The 22074-nt window shown below is 60.6% G+C and overlaps 1 protein-coding gene across 1 annotated transcript; it reads right to left on the minus strand.

Annotated features, from left to right (window-relative positions):
• Window positions 1-902: 902 nt before the first annotated feature.
• Window positions 903-21504, minus strand: LOC119098298 (tyrosine-protein kinase Fer). Its single transcript, XM_037221220.1, has 6 exons — window positions 21428-21504; window positions 20826-21045; window positions 20075-20248; window positions 7685-7781; window positions 3986-4178; window positions 903-939 (listed from the first exon to the last, which is right to left on the minus strand). The coding sequence occupies exons 1-6, from the start codon at window positions 21466-21468 to the stop codon at window positions 903-905; spliced, it is 762 nt and encodes a 253-aa protein (XP_037077115.1). The 5' UTR covers window positions 21469-21504.
• Window positions 21505-22074: the final 570 nt, after the last annotated feature.

A 22074-nucleotide genomic window follows, 5' to 3' on the forward strand; every position in this document is an offset into this window, starting at 1 on the left:
TAAGTGCTGGTGCCCCACACAAACTGCGCCGTCCTCGCCGCCACATCTCGCTGAGAACTGCACCGGGCACCTCTGGCAGCCTCTCCCCCGCCTGGCCAGGAGCACCAGGCACCGAGCCGGCGTGACCTCGGCTGACCTCAGGTTTCCGATCGTCAGATCGTCGACGGCCAGCGCCTCGGGCTTCAGGCGGCCCGAGTACTCTCCATCATCTGGTAGTCGAAGAGGAAGCTGACGGGCGGCGGCGGCTGAGATCTGGCGGCACACAGACGCCGGCTCGTCGTGAGGTGCGGGCATCGGATGTGACCGCCCGGACACGGCTTGCCCGGACCGCCCGGGCACGGGTTAGGGTGTTGCCGCCGTCCATCACCGATCGAGCGCCTGACCGACGCCGAAGCGGCCCCGAGACACCGCCGAACGCGCGGCTGACGGCCAGCTGGGAGGCCCTCGAACCAGTCACACGCAGCCAGTGCTGGAAGCGCAGTCATCATCGCCAACGACACACGAAACAAGACTGTCGCCGGCTATTTCCACGATGGCGGGCCGAACATCTATAAAAATGACAAGCGCGGACTGGACCACAACGGCACCACCCGTGACAGAGCCGACAGCATCACGTAGCACCGGCATCAGCATCACCAGAAAAATAACAGTACACAGCACCCGCCACAGCAACGCAGCGCCAGCAGTCGCACCAACACCAACGCTGCATCACCACACCATAAGCAGCAGGACACCATCCCGCGCGCCCGCACAGATACCGCCCTTGCCCGCCCCCTCAAGCAGCACCCGGGCGCTCACTTGTGGCGGTCGGTGAACTCGCGGTACTCGCCGTCCGTGGTGATTGCCGAGATGCTGCCATTGACGCGCTTCTGAATCTCCAGGTGCTTGTCCGTGCTAATCTGTCAGTTCTTCGGGGCCGCCGACCGCATGATGGCGCACCTGTCGCGGTTCATGTCGGCTCAGCGGCGGAGTCGGCTAACGCGGATACTCGTGCCACGCGACGGATTTGTCCGCCGCAGACGCTAACAAAGAGGACGGATCGACGGCTGGAGAAGGGCCAACATTTCCAGACGGCTACTTTTCCAGCCGCCTGGGATCCTCGCCGGTAAGGGTCGCGAGAGCGGATCATGCACGACGCTGGCTTCAGGCTCACACTGTAAGGGAATGCCGTCACGAATGGAACGCGGAAAACTCGACGGTATTTATCGTTTCGGGGACGGTCGAGAACGTCCAAGTGATTGCGACAACACGAAGGACATTGACAGTGGCACGTGGAACTTCCCACAAATACCCACGGCAACCGCAAACAACCCTGTTGCGCCCACTCGGAAGAGTCGATACATGGCGGACCTTGTTTGTACGAAGCGCCGCGCCACAGTAATTCCTAACGATGTTTTATGCACCGTCTCCACTATCCTGCGATGTCCGCCACACATGCCATGGTGCCCCAGCGCCCCACAGCGCATCGGCTCGAATATTAACTAGGGACGCCCGCCGCTGATCTGCTATGACAACCGGATAAACAAGCAACAACGAGGGAGCTGCACCCGTCCCAGCCGCCGACGCGAGCTGGTCCGGAGCCAGCGGCGCCTGACGAGGCCGCCGCCGCCGCCGCCGCCGCCGCCGTCGCCGCCGCCGCCGCTCGCTGCCTCCGACCTTCCGCGGCGGCCGCCACCGCAGCACGGCACGTACCGCGAAGGGCAGCCACTTCCTCTCTGCCGCCCCTCTGCCCCGTCCCCCCCCCCCCCTCCCAGCTGAGAGTTTCATCCAGCGGCATCACGTCCTACGCCATTCCTAGGCCGCACCGTGTGAGTGGACGAGCAGGAAACCGCTCTATTTCACATCAGGGTGGAGGCAGTTCTGGATGGCCCACTGTCAGCCGCAGCTGGTCGACTGCCCGGGACCACGCAGCTGTTTCAGTGGCATTACGATCATTAAAGGGAATGTTTCACGTCTGAAGATATTGAGGCAAGCATCAGATATGAGGAAACAAAACTTTTTTAGAAGAAAAGACCGCTCTAGACGGCACAATGCTCTGGCTCCTCCATGCGTCATGGTTTGATTACGTCATCGTACCTTGCACGGCGTCGATTGAGAGCCAATTGACGGCCGTTCCATCTGGAAATCGCGCCCACGAACGCCAGATATGAAAGCCTCGACAATTATCTCTTTCTGGCCTTGATGGCTGCATGGCTCATCGAATGACAGGATTTGAATGACGTCATGAATGCCAACGTGACTTTGAAATACTCTTCCTGTTTTCGCGGGCGTGAAGCTGGGAAACTAGGGAGGCTAAGTCTTAAGAAGGGCAGGATTGTGAACAGCACAGAAAGGTCTTCAAGAAGGCTATTTCAATTCAAAACCCCCTAAAAATGTGCAACACTCCCTTCAAATGACTGGTGAATAGCAAGAATCAGTGAAAATGACGAGTTCATCCAAATTATAGCTCGTGCGTTCACTCTGCACAAATCAAAACAGACGTAAGCTGCAGTTCCGCTCTATGAAACAGCATTCCGGTCGGGCGGCGTCAGCTGGCAGCCGGGGTGGTCAGACGGCAGTCGCCGAGGCCACGCGCTGCTCGCCGCGTTCCCCGCCGGCTGACAAGGGCGCCGGCCTCACTGGCGGACACGGACGCGCCGGCACGGTCCGCGATCCTCGGCGCCCATGCGGACACCTGTCTCTCAGGACGGCAGCCGCCGATGCTTCGGACGGATACGGCTGCCGGTCTCTAAGACTGGCACTGTCACCGATCTCCGGGACCTGCACGGTCGCCGATCTCTGGGACTGGCACGGCCGCCGATCTCTGGGACCGGCACGGTCGCCGATCTCTGGGACCGGCACGGCCGCCGATCTCTGAAACTGGCACGGTCGCCGGTCTCTGGGACCGGCACGGTCGCCGATCTCCGGGACTGGCACGGTCGCCGATCTCTGGGACTGGCACGGTCGCCGATCTCTGGGACTGGCACGGTCGCCGATCTCTGGGACCGGCACGGTCGCCGATCTCTGGGACTGGCACGGTCGCCGATCTCTGGGACCGGCACGGTCGCCGATCTCCGGGACCGGCACGGTTGCCGATCTCTGGGACCGGCACGGCCGCCGATCTCTGGGACTGGGCACGGTCGCCGATCTCTGGGACTGGCACGGTCGCCGATCTCTGGGACCAGGCACGGTCGCCGATCTCTGGGACCGGCGCGGTCGCCGATCTCTGGGACCGGCACGGTCGCCGATCTCCGGGACTGGCACGGTCGCCGATCTCCGGGACTGGCACTGTCACCGATCTCTGGGACTGGCACGGTCGCCGATCTCTGGGACCGACACGGTCGCCGATCTCTGGGACCGGCACGGTCGCCGATCTCTGGGGCCGCGACGGCCGGGCGCGGGTCGGTTCGCTCGGTCGGAACCGCCGTATCCGTCACGGTTCGCTGACAGCTATCCCGGAGAACGGAGCAAGCAATGACCTCAACGACCCCGAGCCGTGCCAGCGGCACCCCCTGGAGCACTGAGTGCGGAGCGGCGGCGCTGGGCTGTTCTGCTGGCCGGCGCTAATCTAACCTGACAGTTTTTAAACTGCTTGAATAGTTCACTTACTTAGTGTTGTCCAATCGCTAGCGAGCTACGCTGGCCGTGCCGTTAAGTCTCACCGCTGGTCACTTACCGCGGGCCTCGGGCTGCGTGTCAACGGAGCCCATAGCGCGTTAGCCAGTCCATAGTCCCCACACAACGTCCGTTGACAAATTATACCGAGCGGGCTGGAGCAGACGACCTCCTCCACCAAGACTCTTCATCACGACCAATGTAACCTGCGTTTCTGTGACGTTACAACGAATAACAACCAGAGGTTGCACGGAACAACGACGAACACTTCTCAACACAAAGCTCTTTGGGCATTCCCTCCTTCCTCCGCCGTCCCCGGTCTACCATCGATCTTTCCCCATGCCTCCACATCACTGCCTGCTGACGCTCCAGACGGGCGCCGAAGACTCACCAGCGTTCCACCATGTCCTCCTGCACCAGCTGCTGGTACTCCAGCAGCGCTGGCAGCAGCACGGTGCGGAAGTCGCGCTCGTACTGGCTCGCCTCCAGCAGCAGCAGCACGTACTCGTTGTGCGCGTTGTGCAGGCGGCGGCAAGCTTTCACGTACCGGTCCTTCACCTCGTCCAGCTTCCGGCCCGCCTTGCCTGTCGGCGCAGCAGTGGTTAGAGTGCCGCATCGACAGCTGTCCACCGCCGGACGGATTCTCCGCTGGGGCAGGATTTTTGCTGTTTTGGCTATGGCATGACGCATGTTAATTTGACCGTCGTAACTTGGCCACGTCCTCCACAGAATACCATTTATCGGAGAAACGCGCTTCATGAGACTCAAATCGATCAACCCTTCCAAGCAGCCCATAAGACCACTCTCCGCGTTAAGTCGATAAACCCCGCGCCCGCCTCCCAGCATAGCCGTGGCGGAGCGCGTGGGTTCGAGCCGCTTCAGCGCCAGATATCTGCCCCTGGCTGGGATCGCCTGCGGCCGGCGCTAGCGACCGCTCACGGTAAGACGAGGTCAGAGGCCGGAGCGGACCGTGACCAGTATTGCGGTATTTAACCTTTCGGTACCAAATTCTGCATTGGCCTGAACTTGCACGACCTGATGGTGGGCTCAGGGCTCACGTAACAAGCCCTGCTTAGCGTGGGCTCTGATCCCGAAAATCCATCCAATCAAAACGCTGGAACTGCTTCTAGACCGCTCATGAGGTCACTATTCCGGCGCAAAGTCGGACTTGATTCTTAGAAAGCACAACTATAACTAAGCCGCACACGAGGTGCACGGTTTGGTTCAGAACCGCGGGCGACCCGGCGAAGTTTGGACTTGAATAACCTTCTTGTGGCAATGGAAACTGGCGATAACAATGAAGAGCAAAGAAGATCCCCTTCAGGGGACTCAAGAACCACCAGCTGGCACTGCTGCAGTCGGCAAAAGAATACGATGACTATTCATCCGCGACAGGCCAGACAGATTATCTACAATAAGCTCACAAACGGTGTGATTTTCCTGTCCGATGGTCCAGATGTAAGAGCTTGGCAGACACAACATCGATGGAAGACTTCACATGCTGTCAATGTGATTGATGATGGCGAATACGTGAAGCGGCAGGCCGAGGTGTTGCCGAGGGGCTTAAATAGTTATTATGGCATGGCAGACGCCTTGACATATGGCGATCACTGGTGTGTCGATGGAAACAAGCTTATATGCACTTAACTTTGTATAGCGTATCACATGGTCCAAGCTCGTGTGCCTCTGGTTAAACAGCAACTTCAAGAAAGGAGCACAATAGAACCTAAGTTGTATGCTGCCATCCGGCAATGCGCGAAAATCAGCAACTGAACAACACTGCCTACTCAAAGCTGACAAGGCTTCTTGCTAATATATATTTTCAGGCACTATCCAGTCCGTATACCTGTCTGGATGTTGTCCTTTCAAGGTGGCACATCGAATGCATGTTTCAACCTGCTTGGAGCGGTCAGGGAAGATATCAAACTACTAGTTTTTTTTCCAATCGTTAGCGACATATGATATCAGAATGTCTCCAATACATCAGGAAGAGCATGTGAAACGAGTATATATATATATATATATATATATATATATATATATATATATATTTATATATTTATATGACGAAAGCTATCTGTTTTCTGTTTTACCTAGTATAAACAAATGCCAAAAAATTGACGTTTACAGTACCTCTGTAAGTGTTCGTTAAGTGCTTCAAACAAAACGTTTTTAATAAAACTCTTTTACAAGTTCCTCACAGGATAATGGTGGTCGGACACTTTTCAGCACCGTTATCATTTTTCGTTAACAATGATTATTGGCTACCTACCTCCAAACTTCTTTCGGACGCAAGTACTTCATATCGCCACATCACGAGCCTTTTGAGAAAACGCGGCGCACAAAGTGCACGTTAACTCTGAACAGCAATCAAACTTTTCGGTCGACATATGCACTAAATTTCTTAGGGCAGAAAGAAAACAAAATTTTCGTATAATATCTTAAATTGCAAGTGTAAAGAATAAAATCAGCCATGCGCTAACCGCTATTCCGATAAATGCTGGTGGTATATCGGTCTTATTGGAAACGTTGCAACGTACATTGGTAAAACTAAATCACGGCAATGCGTGAGCAGCAGTGTTTTTACGAGGCCCAGCGTAAGGGTCGAGATTTACGTAGAGCGTTATGCCGACAAGAACTGTGTCGACCGTTGGGATTCCCCGTTGTACAGCGGAAGACAAACTGCGCTAGCCGGTCCAGGCAACCTAGCTGTGGCCCATCGTACCGCCAAACCCCAGCAGACTTTTTGCACCATCACGACTTCAAGCCAACATGCCCGCCACCGCCACCGCCCATCTACCAGTGCTTCCAGCCATTCGGCTACGAGCCCATGCCCATCTGCCCACCCATGCCGATTGTCTGTAGCGACGCTACACGACCATTCGCTCCGAGCATGCCGGCCGAAACGATCCTGTCGGGCTTCCGCAACGCGCACAGCGAGCCGGGATTCCAGACCATGACCAGCGGCTACTCAAACACCTTCCGCATGCCGTGCGACTTCATGTCCAACTTCCAAGTCGTGCACACGATGGTGAACCCGTGTCCGCCGGCGGTGACCTGCACCCGTGGTGACGCGCCGCGCATCACCTGCCTGCGGTGCCCGACGATGGTCGGCTACGTGCCGGACAAGGTGGTCATCACCGAGCTGGCCGACGACGAGTGCCAGCAAATGGGGCTCTGCGGCTACCGCAAGGCGGCCGACTGTTATGAAGTGGTGCCGCGGCCCTTCTTGCCCACCTCGCTGCCCGGACTGGGCGACGCTGGCGACTACCCGCCCAAGCCGTGGCGCGACCCGTGCGGCGGACGCATCTACCACCGGCTCTCCGACAACGACTTCATCCAGCAGTGGGGGAGTCCGTTCTAAATGGTGACGGCTGCAAGTGGTGATGAATGAAGTCCGTTTTAAGACGCTGCAAGTTGCCTATGCCAAAGCGATCCCCTTTGTTGATTTGTTTCTGTCCACATGAGAAATGAAAACCGCCTGTGATAAAATTGAAAATTTTCAGTTCCACCTGACCGGGTGTCTACGTAATAAAACCCCCTAAAAATCGGAGCACGAATTTTGTGGAGCGGTCGGCACTATCTGTCAAAAATCGATGGTGGCTTCCTGCTTCTGATCGCCCGCCATTTCGCCTTCTTTCACTTCCCGCCTTCCCTGGACACGACAGCGCAGCGTCTTTCGGCTTTATCGACTCCCACCCTTCCATTGTTCTGCGACACGTGGCACTGTTATGGTTGTTCATACCGCAATCTTTCCGACCGATCGAAGCGGGGAAGCCGGGACTCAGCCGGTTCTGAATGTAAAACCAACAGCCTCGAGGTCAACAGGTGGGCAATTCGCCACAGTTCTGAGACGTCCATAATGGGCGTAGCATGTGACCACCGGCCACACAAAGCACCTCCGAGTCACGAAGAGAAGCACACGACCTAGGCGCAGCATGTCGCTTTGCATGCCTGGTAACTCAGCAGTAACATACGCAAGCTTCTCATGTCATGGCCGCCTGCATCCAAATTATTTAAATTAGACTTGGGTAACAGCAAGACTTACTGCAGGCTGTGATGAAGACAGCTTGGATTTGTGCAAACTTACCTTTGACAAACTGATCTTCGTAACGTGCTTTGGCGATCTTGTAGATCTCGAGATTCTTCTCATACTCAGCTTTCAGTTTGGAGACGTTCTCCTGGTACTGAAAGAAACCAGCTGACGTCAGATTGATTTGGCTGCTTACTGGAAGTACAGAGCAAGCCAAGGACAAAAGTTCTTTTATGCAAAGCTAGTGCCATCGAACGCCATCTCAATGTCAGGAAAATCATAAGGCCGCATGAGAGTCGCAAGGAGCATGTTTGCGATACGGACAATCGCCTCTGCCGTGCCGGTCGCCTCCCAGCCCAGCAGAAGCTTGGCGCCGACGGCGGCAGAGCGTCAGTGGCGGCCGGCACCGACGCCAGCCGCTACACCAGCTGCACCGTACATGGCGGGCCGGGGAGGCGCAGGGCAGTTCGTGGCCAGTGGTCGGACGGGTCTACCTACCGCTTCGCCCGAGTCGGTGATCTTGTTACAACACCGCCTGATCGTCCCACCCGCAGAACGAGTTCGTGAGCGGTGAGTCCCAGCCTTGACCTACCTGCTGACCTCGCGCAGGGCCGGCTCCAATGATCCCGGATGATAACTAATCAACGTGCTGATAACGGCGCTTAGCTCCATGCAGCGCACAAAACGGATCTGTGCAAGGCCAGTTCGCTCGATAAGTGGATGCGGAGGTAAGCGAATGCATCTGTGGGTACTGCCGTCATCCCACATTTGATGGGATGATGAAAATGGCAGCTTGATGTCAGATGTCTTTGAAGTACTGCGTATAACAGCCAAAAAAAGGTTTCGATGGCGTGGAAAACTAGAATTAAACGGCGGAAACGATCACGAAGTACCAATGATACATTTTCCGCGAGACTCAGCGCTTTCTGCTCATATTTTAGGGTTTTTTCTCATGCTAAACTGAAGTCCGTAGCGCTTATACTTTGCATTCATATGGAGTCCTGCTCCGGCATATCGCCTTCCAATGAGCTGGCAGCACACACTCCTGGCAGAATGACGCCTGCGCAGTAAGCGATAGCACAGTCACGACAAAGTCGCCGACACATCCAATCAATCCCCTCCGGCGCCGTGTAACATATTCAAAGCATCGCAGCGCTCGCGTGCTCCTCTCACCGGCATCACAGGCGAGTACGTGCTGCGTCGGCGCCGCGGTCAGCCGGGCCGTCGCCGCGCCGACCGGTCGCGGGCTTTGCATAATCGGGCGGCGGGAAGCGGCCGGGCCCGGCGTCGCGCAAGGTCACGGCCAACGGAAGCGGGTAACGTCCGGGCCACGACCGGCCAGGACGGGCTCAGACGGCGGCGGGCGGCACGGACCGGGGCGGGGCGGACCGGCCCGCTGCACGGTCCCCGAGGCGCCGGCACGCCGCGACGGCGCGCCGGGGTCCGTTCTGACGAGGACGGGAGGGCTCGTCGCCAGCGGGTGCCGAAACCAGCCAGCGTGGAGGTCGAAGCTGTCGGCACGACGGCTATAGCCGGCGCTCCGTGATAGTAAAAACGCGAAGTCGAGCGAGTGCTTCTTAAGAGCATGGCGTGCACTGAGTCTGGGCGTTTCGTGAGAGCGTACGAGATCTTTCGAGGTCAGAAGAGACCATCCTGAGAGGAGCGGGTCTGAAGAGCCCAGCCAATGGTGAGTGAGTACCCAAACGAGCACACACCCGAGACCACACGAGAGCACAACACGCCAACCCATCACGGCCAACCGCCGATGAGGAACCGGTTGGATAAAACTCGGCACCAGAAACTCACACCAATCCGCTGGCACCGACATATCAAGGCACGTTCAAAAGACTGTTCGCCTTGCCATGAGCGTCGCTTGGTGCGTGCCTGCGTCCACTGTCCACGGTGCTGGACTCACATCGGTAGACAGACCGACCGGCACAGAAGTGAGAGCACAGCCTCATCAGCGCAAATGGTCTTCCCCCAATAGAGACGATCGCGGCTGGAAGAGACACGACCACCCGGCACCAGCTGAGGTACGCGCGCCGCGCCGCCGACACCCTTCCCGCCCACTGTGTCGGCTGTCAACGGACGGGGCAGATGGCCGCCGGCAGCGGGCCGCCCGTCGCCCCGAGCACCCGGGCCGCGCTGGCCGCCCAGAGCCACCGCACGGGCGCATACCGTTCCGGTCGACGGCACGCTCTGGCGCGCCGTCGCGGCGTCGGCCGCGCCGCAGCAGCGCCGAGCGGGAGGAGGGCCGCGAGGGTGCCGGGTCGCGCGGGAGGAGGATCGCGCGGGAGAAGACCACGCGGGAGGAGGGCCGCGCGGGAAAAGGATCGCGCGGGAGGAGGATCGCGCGGGAGAAAACCGCGCGGGAGAGAACCGCACGGGAGGAGGGCCGCACAAGAGGAGGGCCACGAGGGAGGAGGGCCGCGCGGGTGCAGGGTCGCGCCGGAGGACGGCGCGGCGCCGCCAGGTTGACCGTCACGGCCCGCCGCGCGCGCCGGCGCACCATTAGAGGGAGAGCTAGGAGACCCGGGGAGATCGCCGGCCGGCTGCGGCTGGCGACGGGCGCCCAGCCGAGCGGCAGCGCGGATCCACCGGCGCCGCTGGATGTCCCGTCAGCTGGGAGGCAGCCTTTGAGACCGCTCAATTTATTTTCAGCACAAGGAACTGATTGGCACATAAGTCTGGAAGCGTCAAACGCCGCCGAGGAAAACGGTAAAAAGTTGCGAGACCCGAGCTCAAGACCTCTCAGTCACGAATTGTGCACGATCACGCTGGTGCCCGCCTCCTCAGCTGGGCAGCATCAGGCACCGAGCTAGGCTAACCTGCAGCGCGGGATGTTGACCATGCAAGGTTAAACACGTACCTATACAGATGTTTGCCTTGCATCGAAGTAAAAAGGGATTGAAAGAACAAACTTCATAACGAAAACCAGCCCACGGAAAACTAAAAACACTGGATCTTGCTCCAGTTGTGTCCAACGTGACCAAACGACGATGGCGGCTTCTAAGCGTGAGTGCTCACCCAAAGAAGCCACCAACGACGAGCTATGGGCGCAGTAACTGCCCGCACAGGTCTCGACTGACGCCGGCCAGCGCCTGCTGGCCAGCGTCCTGTCTGGCCGCGACGTCTCCACTAGCCGGCCGCCAGCTGTGGCAGCTCTTTCATGGGCCGTGGCGGATCGGACACGATCCCTTAACAGCGGCCGGGCCCGCTGCCACGGCGGCCGGGCGGCGGCACCGGCGGCGGCGCCAGCGGAGGCGGCCGGCCGGCTACCGCACGTGGGCGAAACTCGCCGCAAACGTCAAACCGGGCCGTGTTTCTCGCGCCACACGGCGACTGCCGCCACAGCTGCGGAATGAGAAAGGCACAAATATTTCCATCGAGTGCTTTTATGAACGCTGTAGCCGGCACTAGGTTCTCCCAGGGGATCCCGCATGCGGTGAAGCGTTAGAGAGAACGCTGAAAGGACCTCCCTGGACGTCCAGAGGGCCTACCTGAAGCGCACTTTGCAGTCGACATATCCAGCGCAAGAAGGCTGAACCCTACTGTTCAGACCAGAGCACTGCATATCGTTCACGGAAAATTTCAGCACTGGTAAAACAGCCGCCATGTTTGCATTTAAGTTGACAGCGGCTTAACATTTAATCCTGTATTGATATGTTGCCGCAATCTAGACCCTAGTTCATGGACACATCATTTCAACCAAGCGCTGCGAAAGACGTAAGCCAGAAGTCTTTATTCAGACTTCCGTGCCTTGCTCGCGCATCTTTCTAAGCAGGTACTGTGGCCACATGACTGCCAACACGCCACACAACGGATGCCAGTCAACCTTTTTACCACTCCCCTGTCATCGCAGCCACAAATCGCGGAGACCTCCCACGACAGATCCAAGACCTTGCGCCCACGCATATTGTCGTCGCCTCCCAAAGCTCCAAGGCTCCTGCTCGCAGTGTGTACCGGTTTCTATGGCGCTGCCATCGGCTCAGTGCAGGGGTCAATACAAACCCTGTTGACCTGTGCGCGCTGCCGCGATAGCGCTGTTTTGGTCCGTGTCGCCAGGGGGATGGCGCGCTGCCCTGGCGCCGGGGGCACCCCGGGCGGCACCAGTCGTCCTCCGATGGCCGCCATGAGGAGCTGGGTAGTGCTGGCCCTCCTGGGCCTGGTGGCCGCCGGCGCCAGCGGCCAGTCCCAGCTGATGAATGTGCTCGACATCGACGTGAAGGTGCTGGCAGAGATGGCTGGGGTCGAAGTCCCCTCGATCAAGTCGGCCGACTCGGACGGCCTGCAGCCCTGCAATATCACGGTTTCCCCGCAGGTGGAAGAGGCCTCCAAAGCCTGCGCCGCCGAGCTGGAGGAACAGGATGACGCCGAAGCAGAAGATGAGGCAGGTGGGGAAGAAGACGGGAGAGGAGGGAGGGGAGGGAGGGGAGGACGAGGAGGGCGGAGAGGTGGGAGAGGAGGGGAAGACGAAGACGAGGAAGAGATGGATGAAGAGAGAGGAGGACGAGGAGGAAGAAGGGGAGAAGACGAAGGTCGCGGCGGTGGGCGGTCCGGAAGACGTGGAAAGAGGGAGGCGAGGAGACCGGGAGGAAGAGGAGGCCGGGGAGGAGGCAGGGGAGGCGGCAGGCGAGGAGGCCGGAGAGGAGGCGGGCGAGGTTCCGCAAGCAAGGTCGACGAAAATGCGATACAGCAGTGCGTCTTCGAAAAGCTGAACTTGCTCGACTCCGAAGGGTCGCTGAAGCTCGACAGCATGAAAACGCTGATCAAAACCTACCAGGGCGCTCAAACGGGTAAGGAGGTCATGCTCAGGATGACGGAGCTGTGCTACGAAACTGTCGCAGATGTCGAATCAGACAAGCAGGTGAGGATGCTGATGCAATGCGTGAAGAAGAGCATGGCGTCGGCCTGCCCGGCGCACGACCTCAAGCTGCAGAGCCCGGCGCTGGCGCTGCTGAAGACCAGATTAGCGGCCCGGAAGTGCTTCAGTGCGCTGCAGCCGCCGCCGCAGATGGTCCTGGCGCAGTTGCGGTGCGGCGCCGCCGAGATGGTGACGCTGGCCGACAAGCGGCTCGCCGCCCTGGAGGCCAAGGCACGCAGGCGCCGCTCTCCGCAGAAGGGGGACCGTGACGGCGGCAGGGGCGGCGGCAGGGGCGGCAGGGGCGGCAGGGGCGGCGGCGGACGCGATGCCGACGACGGCGATGACAGCCGGCAGGCAGCACGCCGAGACCGGCAGGAGGAGCGCAAGAACCGACAGGAGGAGCGGAAGAGGCGGATGGAGGAGCGGGAGAAGCAAGCCGAGGAGCAGATGCAGCTGAAAAAGGAGCGGGTGATCAGCATCATAGGACCGCTGGACCAGGCTCTGGAGGCCATCCGCCAGTCGCTCCTTAGCAGAGCGCGCTGCATTCACGAGACCACCGGCACTCTGGACGGCGACAACGTGGACGTGGCGAAGACGAAGGAAATGCTGAGCTCGGCCACCGGCCCTGACAAGGTGAAGCAGGTCGTCGCGGAGGCGCTCGACAAGTGCGGCGAGCTCGACGCTGCCGTCGAAGCGATGACCGAGTGCGTGGCCTTCGAACTGTCCGTCAGCTGCCCGTCGGCCATGTCTGGCGGCCGGTCGGGCAGGGGTCGGCAGGGCGGGGGTCGCCCGCGGGCCGTCGTCGGCCGGCCCCCCAAGGCGGCCGCCCTGAAGCTGCCGGCCGCCCTCCAGCCGTGAAGCGCGCCACCGACGCCCGGACGGAGCGGCCGGCGCGCCTCGAGCCGGCGTCAGAGGCGGCCGCCGCCCGGTGGTGACCGGTGGTGACCGCGCCCGGCGCCGAGGGAGGCCAGGGACGCCCGACAAGGGCGGCTGGCGCCTCTCCACAGCGATGGCGCGGCACATGATCTTACTCACACAGAGCACTGCAACGCTCAGGGGATCAGAAGCCGTCCGGCTACTGGCGGACTGCGCATCCGAACTGGGCAGAGCTGAGAAGAGGCTGAGCGCCTCGCCCGTTCATCCTTCGTCCCAATGAATGTTGAATGCGTCAAGGACTATGTTGCGAACTGCCTATGTCATGAACGCATGTTTACCTCACTGTTACGCTGGCATTTATTGGTATGTTTTTGCGCGGATCGAATGTTTCTTTAGCGTGATCTTAATACACATGCAAACACTTAAATCGGTCTGTTCAGGAAAACCTCTCTTGATAGTAAGGAAACGTTTTGATTCGGCGGAGTCCTGGGAGAAGAGTCCTGCGAGAAGAGTCCGCGCTGCGCCTCGCTCGCCGCGTGAGTCCTGACTCAGTCATCCGACTGTCAGATTCCAGGTCGCCGATTCCATTCCATTTTATAGTGACCGCCGGGCGTGCCGCAATACTGAGCCCGGTCCGTCCTGCCCTCTGGTGGACCTCTCGCGCGGCCGCCGCCTAATCTCGGGCAGGGCCGCGCAGCGAGTGCTTGAAGCGACTTGAACTCACGCCGCCACGCGTGGGTGAACCGGGATACAGGCGCTTTAACCGGCTGAGCTAATGCAGCAGGCTTTTGAATGTCAAAAATTACTCTTGCCCCGCTTCTTATTCACTACGGGCAACGGAAAAATCACTTGTGTCCGCGTCGTTGACGTTCTTAATTTGTTCCTGCCCCGTTGACTTTTATCTTTCTTGAGCGATGTATGTGTGATCTACCCTCAGCTGTAGCAAACCCGATGGGGGTGCAAGCTCATACTTCCTCAGCCCTCTCCTTCGTGTCGCCGGGGTAGCCTGGTTAATACTTCTGTTTTAAAAGGTTCGTATTTATATCGGAAAGGTCTTGACTTCCGTTTGATTTCCGGCAACCACATCACGTCATTCAGTATCTGCCCTCACTTACACGCACTATTGACGTAAAAATAAGTTACCCTTCCCAATGACCTCAACCCCGGCCGCTTAAAGCCAAATCCGGAACCTTAGGCTGTGCCGCAGTACCCGAGTGATACGCGGGAAAAGGCCATAATCTGGCTCGCGATGCCCTCGGGGTCCGTCAGGTCGGCCTGGAGCGCCCGAAAATGGCCTGTTCCGCGCAGCAGTGGCGCGCTGCGGTACAGCCTAAGGTTAGGGTTTCGCTTCACGCAGCCTAGATGAAGGTCACTCAGAAACGCAGCTTTTGGCTGACCTCAACAGCGCAACGCGACCGTCATCGAGCCGGCGCATATGCGCCACTGCTTTCCTCCCGTCTGCCGCCGGCCGCCGCCAGCATATTCGCGTCTTAAACGTCCTTCATAGTCTGACATTCTTTGGCTACGGCTCACCTACAAAGATGGCCGAATTAAAAAACGTTATGAGTTGTTTATTGTGTACGACCGACACCACGGGCTTGATGTGGTTGTTGCAGCGTTAGCTCGTCACCGTCCAGGTCCACGCAAACTCCGGTGTCTTCCCCGCATCCCTCCGATGGGCCGCGGCCCCACCGTAAACGGCAAGTCAACTGTCAGCTACGACGCCGGGGTACCAGCGGGCGCAGGTGTAGGGTATCCTCGTGGGCACGAGCAGAGGATACGCAGAGCAGCACTGGTGGAGCTGGATCGCGTCGTAACGTCAATCGCTATCGAGGGCACACCTCAGAATGACACCGGCGTCCCAAACTGTGCCATTGTTTATTTGTTTGTTTCTTTAACGCGCGCGAAGCTCGGTGAGGTCTCTAAATATAAAACTGTGTGCATTTACAAAAGCATACACACACCAACTGCTTTATTCAGTTCACTTCATTTACAAATTGGAGCAAATTCGCCATGGGGGCGACATTCTTATCCCTGGGCGGCTTTTAACAAAAGACCGCCGCATACTGGCACATTCGCAGCAAGTTCCTGGGACTTTTGCCAAGGCATGCAGCACACGTCACACAGCCCCCCAGAGTCCGGCGAATCCGCACTGTGCTACCCGCGACCGAGCGCCGCTCGTCCAACGCCCGAGACGGCACAGTCGGAAGCCGAGGGCCGGAGACAGCAGTTAAAAGCCAGGGGCGCAGTCAGCGCAGGAAAAGCCGACAGCGCGGTCGGAAGCCAAGGCACGACCCAGCGGGATGACCAATCACGCCAAACAGATCACGCCAACCACCGGGAATGCACAATCGGACGGTGGTCGACGCGATGCTCGAATAATCTCCTCGTATGTGGCGGTTGGCGCTCGTGCCCGGACGAGACATGAGCCACCGCGGACGGCGCCGCGGACGGATCGGCGGTCGGACGCCGGCGCGGGCGGGCGCCGCTGGGACAGTGTGGCGGGCGCGGCCGGGCGCCGCTGAGAGCGGTGTGGAGAGCACGGGTGGGCGCCGCTGGGACGGTGTGGCGGGCGCGGCCGGGCGCCGCTGAGAGCGGTGTGGAGAGCACGGGTGGGCGCCGCTGGGACGGTGTGGCGGGCGCCGCTGGGGGCGGTATGGCGAGCGCCCCTGGGGCGGTGTGGCGAGCACGGGCGGGCGCCGCTGGGGGCGGTGTGGCGAGCGCAGCCGGGCGCCGCTGGGACGGTGTGGCAAGCACGGCCGGGCGCCGCGCCCGCTGGGGTGGTGTGGCGGGGGCCGCTGGGAGCGGTGTGGCCGGCGAGAACACGCCGACGGCCGGGCCGGCTGAGAGCGGCCGCCAAGGTCAGCCGATGCAATCAAGACAGGTAAACGCCGCCGAAGGCTGCCGCACCGAGAGCGCCGGCCGCTCGTCTCAAAACTGACGGGGTGGGGCGCCGAGCCCCGACAATGAGCACCAGACCGGAGTAAAGACCGAACCCCGACAATGAGCAACGAACCGGGGTAAAGACCGAATCCCGACAATGAGCAACAAACCGGGGTAAAGACCGAACCTCGACAATGAGAAACAAACCGGGCTAAAGACCGAACCCCGACAATGAGCAACAAACCGGGGTGAAGACCGAGCGCCAACAATGAGCGACAAACTGGGATGAAGACCGAACCCCGACAGTGAGAAACAAACCGGGGTAAAGACAAAACCGCACGCCTGAGAGCTTACGTTTCCAGATCAGGCGCCTGCAAACGAACTATTTATCACTTGTGACCGGATCTAGTGCTGATATGTACAAAGGCCTGCCTTCATGCAAACCTGATGAGTAGCCTTTACAAGAGGCGCTACGGCCGGAGGCTGTCTGATGGCATCAAAACTAGACCTTTGCCACATGCACAAGAATATGCAGCACGCCAACAAGCATGTCTGACATTGTGGAAAAACGACCGACGTGAATATGCAACGTCATAGCCCATCAGTTATTCTAACCGCGGGCTGTCGGCGTCCACAAACACGCTGAAATGGATCTGTTGGTTGTTCGTATCCATGGCAACGCCACGTCCAGGGGCCATACAAACAGTCGTGGCCAAGTATCGTCCACCAAGGACCACAACCGCTGTTTACATAATGTCGGTCTCGGCCAAGCTGCCACGGCCGTTGCGACCTCGCAGCCAATACGCATCGAAAAGAACGACGGAACACGAACAGACAGCCTGGCTTTCCGAATCGAGGGGTGCACAGCGGGCCTAGAGTCCAGTCTCGATTGGAGATAGTCCAGTCCAGTCCAGTCCAGTCCAGTCCAGTCCAGTCCAGTCCAGTCCAGTCCAGTCCAGTCCAGTCCAGTCCAGTCCAGAAGCCGGACACGGGAGGAGCTCACCCTTGACCGGCGGCGTGGAACGAACCGCGCGAGGCCCAACCGCCGATACGCGGCGCGACCGAACACGAAAGCGGGCTTATCTCCGTTTGCAGGCTCAGTGAAACGATCCATCGGTTGCGCGTCGGAGCGCGACGTCCCGAGCGGCAGCCGGTGTACCGCCACCCCGAGCGGCGTCGGCGCACCCTGCGCGCAGGTGCCGCTGGTGGGAGAACGGAACCTCAGACAGCCGGGGCGCGACGTCCCGAGCGGCAGCCGGCGTACCGCCACCCTGCGCGCAGGTGCCGCTCGTGGGAGAACGAAACCTCAGGCAGCCGGGGCGCCGCGACCGAGTGTGACACGCTGTGTGTCGAAACGCCTGTGACGCGCACTGCCGGTGATGTCCCGCATCACGTGCGTGAGCCCGACAAGCGCCAGTGATTGAGTGGTGAGTATGTTTGAGAACGACGCGCGGGAATCCGTAGGCGCAGCACATCCACGCCGCGTTCCTCGCGGTGTCTGCTTTCTAAGTCCAGCAGTGGGCACGGAAAGAAAGCGCTCGTCGTTCGACGCAGACGGCAAATAAAGCACGGAAGAAAACGGGGACGTCACGAATCCCAGAGCGGACAGGCAGAAGAAACAAATTCCTCCAGGCGTCAAGCATCGCGCTGTACAGAAGTCTCGAGCGTGTCTCATCCCCACCTCCGTCGGCGCCGAATGCGTCCTCTGCCTGATTTGAAAAAAAAAACACTTTCTCGTCACGTACGAAAGCACGCGGCTTCGAGACAACGCTGATGGACCGTTTGAGCTCATCAGTCTCGCACGGTTCTCCGGTGCTGCGGCTGGGGCGGTCTCCTGTGGCGTCTGCCCAGCAGTCTGCCTAGCGGGGCAGAGTTTCTGGACGCTGATTCGAGGGAGATAACGCGGCGGATGCCGGCGCCCGCCGGACTCATCCATCCATTCATCTTTACTCCACCCCTCCGCTCTCAATTAACTTGGACAGATACGCGGTCCATTTGTCTTCCTTCCATAGTCCAATCCAATCAAGTATTTAATTTCGATTTCATAAGCGAACGTACCGTAACCGAGCAGAAGATATATCTATCTTGGAAATAGGTGAACATTCCTTCTTGCACTAGCTGTTCGGGACCATGCACTCAGCACGCGTGGTGTTTTTTTCAGCGTAAGCTCCCGTCGCTTTCCAAATAGCACATTGCCCAACACGCCACTAACAGCCTCAGCATGCTCCCATCCAGTGCAGCCCATTGTAATTGGACACAAAATAGTTCTGCAGCTTAGCCAGTGGGCTGGAACATCAAACCTCAATGACCACTGCCACAAAACGACCGAGACAAAGACGTTTGGCGAGAAAAACAAAGCTCGGCGTGCCGCGAAAAGCCCGCGACATCACCGTCCAACAACACACAACACGTGACTGAATGCGGCCATTAGACATGGGAGAATGGCCTGGGTCGGGCACGACCGGCTCCCCACGGAGGCTTCCCGCTGAGAAGGCCACGAGACCCGGATTTTGTCCGCCTCACCCCCCCCCCCCCCCCCCTCATCCACCGCGATGGTACGGCGCCGACCGTTCCAGTCCCCTCCTCACCGCGCCGCACCACTGTCACTGGTGCAGGTGGCGAGCATCAGAGCTACGGGATCACGAAGGTCGCGTGGCGGTGACGACCCAGCCCGACCGGGGCGGCCAGGGGCGGCGCATCACGGTGGAAGACGGGCGGCCGGCGTCATCACGACGCAGGCACATAACAGCACATCGGATGTCGACCTACGACACCGCATGGAACGACACGAAATTGAAGAAACAAAAACATCCCGTTCGCGGCCAACTGCAGAGACGCCGAGCCGTCCGGTTGGCCGTCCGGCGGCGGTCGTGGTGGCGCGCCACGAGGTGGCCGGGGAGCGCGCCGAGAAGTGGCCACCGCGTGACGTAACACCGTGGTGGCGGCGCGCCCAGTGTCACCGGCGCTGCAGCGGGGGGGGGGGGGGAGCAGGCGCCCCGCCGCCGCTCCCTCCGACGTACCCGGCGCACCGGAAGGTCGCGGAGGTGCGCCCGCAGGCGGCCGCGACCTGAGGTGACTGACCCCGGCAGCGTTCCGCTCTTGCCCGGCTGCCGACGCCGCGACCCGGGCGACAACACGAGATCGCCCCAGCGCCCCGCCGTCGCACCACATCACGTGTATCGATGCGTGCGTGCGTCCACTTGCCGCGACAAAGCTGTGCGCCTGACGAGGCCAACCCCGTCCACCGTGAGGAATCGGCCAGGCTCCCGGCGCCGGGGTCAGGCCGCGGGCGGGTCTCAGCCCCGGAAAGGCTTAGTAGGGTGCGGCTGGGGAGTCACTGAGTCATACCGCCTGGGCGGCCCGCGCCCACTCCAGCACGCTCAGCCTTTTCAGACACGTCAGCCATTGCGATACGGTGCAGAATGCTGTACGAGCAGCATACTGCGCATGCGCCGTCCCTCCTTCGGACGTGCCAACTTAAGCCTCGCGTTCCGTAGAGCAATACGGTAGTAGCACAGGGTGTTCGTCAGCTGTACGGATCGGATAGATCCAATACCTGACTTACATGCCGCCCTGCCCATGCTGCGAGCTGGAAGTCGTTTCATATTCATTCCGCTCGTATTCAGCCTGCTGACCTGGCGGTGGCGGGGCCGGACTTAACTCAGCTACTCGTAACTTACCTTCACATTTTACTGACTCGCCTGGCGTCTCGCTCTGCTCGTCCCGGTAGATCCGGTGGACCGGCGTCACACTCACCGACTGATCTCGAACGCCATGAGGCTCTTCTCGTCCCGGTAGACCCGGTGGACCGGCGTCACACTCACCCGACTAATCTCGAACGCCATGCGGCTCTGTTCGTCCTGGTAGATCTTGCGCGAGGCCCGCTTCTCAGTCGTCAGCACGTTGAGTTTGTCGATGACCCCCGTGGCCAGCGTCTCGGCGTTGGCGCGGATCAGCCGGCTCAGCGACTCGGTCTCGTCCATCATCGTCGACCAGGCCTGCCGGTCGCACGGGGGGGGGGGGGGGCTGGTAACGCGGCCGCGGTAACGGTCGGGCAGGCGGAGGGCACAGCGGTCGGTGGCGTTTAGCAGTCATGTATCAGCTACGATCGCTTGACAATCGATAGTTCTCATGCTGCCTGGCACCGACTGCACGCCTCGATTAAAAATCACCGGCGGCGAGATCGGGGCGGTGATTTTAGAATCTATTCTGGCGTTCCGAATCACTGGTCTACAACCATTTGGAGAACATCACTATAGTTTATTTATCATAATGGTCGAGGCAAATCGAGTCTTTAGTCTAGATGTACAGACAGAAAGTCGACCAATCGTGCCATAGTATCCGGTTGGGTAACGCATGGGTGCACGAGCGTGTGAAATCGCTGATAATAGATTGCGACACATTTCTGCGGACAAAACACCGCCACACGGTGCAGCAAAACTGCGAAAAACAAGCGGTTTGCATAACAAACGCAGCTACCGCAAAGCCTAACCGACCATCACGGAAGTCGCCGCACGGAAGCTTCCCACGCGCTGCCGCCTCTCCGACCCCAGCCGGCACCCCGCGGCCACTGACCTGAGCGATGAGGCTGCCCGCCATGTCCTCGGCGCGCTCCCACTTCTGCGCCTGCGCCACGACCTGCGTGAGGCCGGCGGCGTACTCGCGGTCGCACTTGACACGCAGCTGGAGGCAGCGTCGGATGGTGTCCATGAGGCGGAGCTCGCAGTCCTGGCGCGACAGCAGCGCCTCGTGGCTGGCGCGGCCCTGCAGAGCCGAGCTGAAGCCCATCCTCAGCCTGCCGCCGGGGGACGGCGCGTCAGCGGCGCGCGCGCGCTCACACACACACTGGCCGCGCTCGCGACCCAGGCACTGCTGCCGGCGGCGCGGAGCGAGCCCGAGCGGCACGGCGTCACACCGATGGCGCGCTGCCGGCGTCCCGCGCGGCGCTCCCACGGCCGCGGCGGCGCGGGTGAAAGTGAGCGCGCCGGCCAGCCGGTCACCTGCACGGCCGGCCGCGCGGCCCGCCCCCGACGCCGGCGCCGCCCCTCGCGCGCACGGGCCGGCCGCCGCGGCCGGTCGGTGAGTCAGCCGCCGCGCGGCGCCGCCGGCCGCCGCGCCCCGGCCGGTAAGCAGATGCGCCGCCCGGCACGCACCGTATCAACGCCAGCCGCACTCACCTGCTCCAGGCCGCGTCGATTAGTGATTCCAACCGCTCCATGGCGCGCGGCCGGGCGCCGGCGGCCGCGCCGGCGGCCAGGGCGAGCGAGCGCGCGGGTCCCGCAGCGCCGCGGCGCCTCGAACAATACCCCCTCGCACTCGCCGGCCGGCGGCTGACGCCGCGTTAACAAGCCCGTCGCTGTGCGGCCAGCTTCTCCCCGGAAAGGCGGCCCCCTCTGGAACGGGGCGCGAGCCATTGTCGACCGCCGCCGCCGGACAAAGCGGCGCCGGACGTGTGACCGGGTGCACGCCTCCGGCGGCCGCTACAAAGCCGCAGGACAGTTATGCGCCGGTCGGAGCGGGCGCCGACGGCCGGGCGGTGAATGACGGGCCGTGTGAGGCCGTGGACGGATGGGCCGATCATCGCGAGCGCGCGTTCCCACCCGGCGGCGGCCGCACCGGAACCGGCGCGCTCATCTAATCAAACAGCGGGCGATAATGGATGCGGCCAGCGCCGGATCGGTGCCAGCGGCGGTGGCGGCGCGGCCGTCAGACTTTGGGCGATGGGCGCCGCTGCCGACGACGAGTTTTCGGCCTGCGGGGGGCGGAACCTCGCTCGGCTGCCGGTCGGCGAGCGGTGCGCCTCTGATGACCGAGCCACGTTGTG

The sequence above is a fragment of the Pollicipes pollicipes genome, unplaced genomic scaffold (assembly GCF_011947565.3).
Source record: "Pollicipes pollicipes isolate AB1234 unplaced genomic scaffold, Ppol_2.1 Scaffold_4740;HRSCAF=5597_pilon_pilon_pilon, whole genome shotgun sequence".
Lineage (NCBI taxonomy): Eukaryota > Metazoa > Arthropoda > Thecostraca > Pollicipedomorpha > Pollicipedidae > Pollicipes > Pollicipes pollicipes.